The 4,827-nt window shown below is 42.2% G+C and overlaps 1 protein-coding gene across 1 annotated transcript; it reads right to left on the bottom strand.

The window, feature by feature from the left end:
* Positions 1-729: 729 nt before the first annotated feature.
* On the bottom strand, positions 730-3,341 carry si:dkey-251i10.1 (uncharacterized protein LOC100038774 homolog). Its single transcript, XM_037270434.1, has 4 exons — positions 3,102-3,341; positions 1,842-2,328; positions 1,617-1,757; positions 730-1,535 (listed from the first exon to the last, which is right to left on the bottom strand). The coding sequence occupies exons 1-4, from the start codon at positions 3,210-3,212 to the stop codon at positions 1,378-1,380; spliced, it is 897 nt and encodes a 298-aa protein (XP_037126329.1). The 5' UTR covers positions 3,213-3,341; the 3' UTR covers positions 730-1,377.
* Between the last annotated feature and the right edge of the window lie 1,486 nt (positions 3,342-4,827).

Below are 4,827 nucleotides of genomic sequence, written 5' to 3'. Positions count from 1 at the left end.
GTACCTTATAACAGGCCACTTTATTAGGGAAATATCATGGTCAAAGGTCACAGCGATTTGTTGAACGATTCGTTTGAACGAATCTTTTGAGTGAACTGATTCTAAAGATTTGGTTCACTTAAAAGAACTGGAATGCTCATCACTACTCCGGATGAAACATTTTGTCCAGAGCTGAGATGTAGCGGCCCACAATGGGCAGACGGTTGAGGTGTGGACTCCGATCTTTTCCAAGTCAGTGCTCAGTCCTCCGAGGAGATGTTTGTTTGACAAAGATGTTTGTCTTTGCTCCTCTGCATTAAACGATTGCGAAAGGCTCATTTCTTGCGCTTTGTCGCCCCCAAGTGTTCTGTTCCGAGAACGCATTCAATTTCAGAAACGTTTCACGAATGTTTAGTGCATTAGCAATTCCTATTTTGGAACGTCAGTCTTATTTGTTGTACTTTGTCGCCCTCTAGTGTTACGTTCCGGGGAGGCATCTAATTTCAGAAACTTTTCACAAATGTTTAATGCATTAAGAGTTATTTCGGAACGTCAAGGGCTCATATGTTGTGCTTTGTCGCCCTCTAACGTTAGGTTCCGGGAACGCACTGATTTCAAAAATGTTTCACGACTGTTTAATGCATTCGTTTCCTTCACAGCAACAATCAAGAAGTCTTCACATTACTCAGTCAGCATGCATTTCAATAACTAGTTAAAGCTATCGATGCCAACCAAAAGAAAATACACAGATTTGTATGAGAAACTTGACTTTAATGTTCCAATAAACCATTGAAATGTAAAATAAGGTAAATCATTTACTGGTGGAACCTACAGTTAACCAAATTGACACTGCTGATTTTTGTGAAGTTTCCGCCAAAACAAAAAGCTAGAATAAATCTTGCCTGCTTACAACCGTGTTTTTGTTGAACAGTTTCAAAATAAAGAAATAAGTTACAAGGTTCTACTGTACCGTATCTAGCAGTAAGCCTAGCAGTGACCACTTAAGGGAAGGCTCAAGGGGAGATAAGCACGCGTAAATATAGCAGTTGGGTGTAATCCACTTTTTCATGATCCAGTGTACTCATGCTACAACAGTGGAGGAAGAAAGTGAACATCATTTGTGTAGTTTGTTCCCCAGAATGGATTTATTCAATTTGGGACCATACAAACCTAGTGAATGACAGGAGGTACCATACTTGATGCGGAATGACACTGGTAAAGAGGATGGTGCGGAACGTTTAAAATCAAGATGCACAACTTACAGCCATTACCCACAGCTAAGTGGAGAGGACACTATAGTTTTGTTCCCATAAATAAGGCAGAATGCTGAGTCCATAAGAAATGGAAAGTTATTACATTTAGCCAAATTGGACAGTGAGGTGACAACATGACATTTTTTTAGATGACCTTCTTCAGCTCATCGTACAACACCAGCACGAAGGCGCCGCCCATGCCTCGCAGCACGTTGGACCACGCACCCTTGAAGAAGGCCTTGCCGCCCTCATCGCGAGCGATCTTACGCCAGCAGTCGATAGTGCCGGTGTACATGATGTCAGCTGAGTGGGTAGAAGGAAGTACACGTTAAAGTCAGACCAGGGATGATCTACTCCAGACCCACTGAATGTTAATTAACTCACCTCCTTTGCGTCCAGACTGCATCATCATGCGTCTACGGACAGTGTCAAAGGGGTAGGAGGTCAGGCCGGCGACGGCTGTCACACTCTGGGCAATCATCCAGCTCACCAAGATGTGAGTGTTCTTGGGGTCAGGCAACATGCCTGTGAACAACACACCATGTGTAAGTCACAGAGCCTTTGGTTTAACAGAAAATGATAAATGACTCCAAAAAAGGTCACACTTACCCTTAGCGGTGTCATAGATGCCAAAGTAGGCGGCCCTGTAGATGATGATACCCTGCACGGACACGTTGAAGCCCTGATACAAGCCACGAATACCGTCGGACTTGGAGATCTTGACCAGGCAGTCGCCCAGACCATTGAACTCTCTCGCAGCGCCGGCCTTTCCGACATCAGCGGCCAGACGGGTACGGGCGAAGTCGAGGGGGTACACGAAGCACAGGGAGGTGGCTCCGGCAGCGCCGCCCGACGCCAGGTTGCCGGCAAAATACCTCCAGAATTGGGCGCGCTTGTCTACGCCATCCAGGAAGATCTTCTTGTACTTGTCCTTGAAGGCAAAGTTGAGGGCCTGGGTGGGGAAATACCTGATGACATTGGCAAGGTTACCTCTCCAGAAGGAAAGGAAGCCCTGCTCCTTGGGGATACGGACGATGCAGTCCATAATTCCCTTATACTGCATATCTGCTGTGATCTGCTTGCTGGCATGTTGCACCTGGAATGAGGATAGAGGGAAAGCGAAAGACATCAGTTATGTAACAGTAAAGCCAATTAAGCGAGAAGCACTTGAAATGACAAGGTTATGACCTTGATACCTATTAAATCTCAATTTTTAACATCTTTCAAATAATTACTATCAGCCCAAAGGCCAACTAAGCTGGCAAGGACTTGAATTTAGAGTACTAAAAGGCTAAAACGGTATGAGTCTATATTTAAATAAGCGAACAAATGGCTGTTGGTGGTTTGTGATTAGTAAAAAAATACGTAAATAAAATAATGCAAAACTTGTCCTGGTCGAAAGAGTATTAAACAGAGAACTAACAGCCATTTCGCAAGCAGTCTTCCGCATGAGCATACAGACTAAAAACGTTCAAAATGTCATACCAACACACAGATAAACTAAACGTGGTGAATTTACATTTCGTTGTATTCGTTGTGACATTAGTACATTATGTCCCGAATAGACTGTTTGTCCTTTGTTAGCAACGCCGGCTAAGGTTAACGTGGAGGGGAGCTAGCATTAGCCGCCGGCTCGTGTAGGTCATTCCCAATCCCGTGATGACCTTACATCCTTTAACCACAAATCACGCCATTCAGACATTTAAAACAAATCACATCAGCAGTAGAGTGGTTTACTGGAGACAAACTCTGAGTTGTCAACCGTATAGCAGCGAGAAACGCTCTCTGCAGCATTGAGCAAATTGGCGCAAGCTAAGAAGCTAACGAGCTAGCATAAAAAAGCAGCATTTTTCCGGAAGCCGTTTTTACCTGAAGGAGAAGCTTCACTCTTTCAATAGGTGCGACGGCTGTTTTGGAGATGGCGGCGGAGATGCCACCGGCCAAGAAGTCCTTGGCAAAAGAGATAGCTGTCTCATTCATGGTGCGATGTTCTTGATGTGCCTTTCAGATAACCAGTATGTTGCGGATTTCCCCGTTGCCCTTTACGGCTTGGCCTGAACCGACGAAATGGCCGATTGGAAAGCCGCGTTGCGGATTTATTCGGGCGATAACTCGCGATACGACGCGAGAAGTGCGTGTGACGTCACACACACACACGCTAGGCCCTACGTAGGTCATCCTACGCTAGACATCCAAGTCATACGTACATTAGACGTCTCATGAGCGCCATGGCTCAGAGCGTTCGCCATATTTAATGTGGCAGTTTTGTTAACGCAACACAATTTCTCGGGGAATTTCACAATGACCAAGTGCTGGAACATAAGAAACAACAGTTTGGATAATAATATAGTTTCTCCCCTTTGTTGGCTGTTAAATGAGAAGCTGTGAGTAGATAAAAAAGGAGCAAGATTATTTTTCCAGCAACCTGAGGATGCCAGGATCATATATGTTATTGGCCAGGCAATTTAAGTGAAATGAAATCCTAATAATTTTACAATCGCAGCATACTTGACATCACTGACGTTTGCTACAAGTTTGAATGTAAATAAATAATAGCAATTTTCTATGTGCTAAATAGTTTACACTTACTGTATTGTTTGCGACTGCCAATGTTTTTTTTACACGTTGATGATAAATAATCCGGAATTTTGATGATAAATAATCCAGCAGGTAAAGATCATTCGTTAGCTAATTAGCTAATAAATGATTTTAATGTAAATACATTTAGCTCATTTTATTTTTATGTCTGGTGCTTTATATCGGTTTAACAACCATTTTTTGGCAGTCACAACAGAAAAAAATAATAATTCATTATTCATTCATGGTGGTAAACTCAAAGCCAGCCATTTCTCTCCTCCAAATTAAATGTTTCCACATTCAACATGGGAGCTATGTGGACATATAATTTAGTGCTCAAGGTAGAATCTATGTTTGCATCTATGTTGCTGCTGAATATGTATGCACCAGTGTCCTTCTCTACTGCACAATATATTGTTAATTTATTAACACGGACATGTATGTGGCTTGCGTTTTTTTTCCAATTTAAAAGTCGTTTGCTACTGGTTTTATTTGATATTTATTTTAGAGCCTATGAGCCTACACAGTTCAAGGAACTAGTTATCAGTAAAGTTGTACTGTATGTGTCATTATGTGATTGCACGTGACTCTTGGCAGCATTAGGTTACTGAATGTCAGAGTGGTGTCACCTTCAGTGTTCTTGAGAACACTGTACTGTCATGTCCGCACACACTGCAGGAACACAGTCAGGGATATTTCGTGTTCATGCATGTGTTTTTTTTTTTTTTGTTTTTTTAACAGACAAGTGAACCAATGTATCAGAATCACAACTATTCACCACAACAGAACAGTAGCCTGGAGATAATTGGAATGAAGTTAGGTTAGGTGTCATGCTTATCTGTCATGCTTATCTCAGCCAAGGCAGGCCAGAACACAGTTTGATCATATTTGGGTGTGTCCTTGTGAAAGGCTCATCACCTTGACTGGCTAACCTTTTTTTTGTATGTAATTTTAATTATATATAAAAAAGAGACATTTATGCAGCATTTCAGTGTATTCATTATTGATGCAATAACAA

Source organism: Syngnathus acus, chromosome 14 (assembly GCF_901709675.1).
Source record: "Syngnathus acus chromosome 14, fSynAcu1.2, whole genome shotgun sequence".
Taxonomy (NCBI): domain Eukaryota; kingdom Metazoa; phylum Chordata; class Actinopteri; order Syngnathiformes; family Syngnathidae; genus Syngnathus; species Syngnathus acus.
This window is presented reverse-complemented; position numbering and strand designations above follow the sequence as displayed.

Excerpts from the sequence above, each read along its gene's own strand:
- si:dkey-251i10.1 (XM_037270434.1), bottom strand. The coding sequence starts at position 3,212 with ATGAATGAGACAGCTATCTCTTTTGCCAAGGACTTCTTGGCCGGTGGC. Across the intron at positions 2,329-3,101 it reads GAGTGAAGCTTCTCCTTCAG|GTGCAACATGCCAGCAAGCA; the intron begins GTAAAAACGGCT and ends TCCTCATTCCAG. Across the intron at positions 1,536-1,616 it reads GCAGTCTGGACGCAAAGGAG|CTGACATCATGTACACCGGC; the intron begins GTGAGTTAATTA and ends CTACCCACTCAG.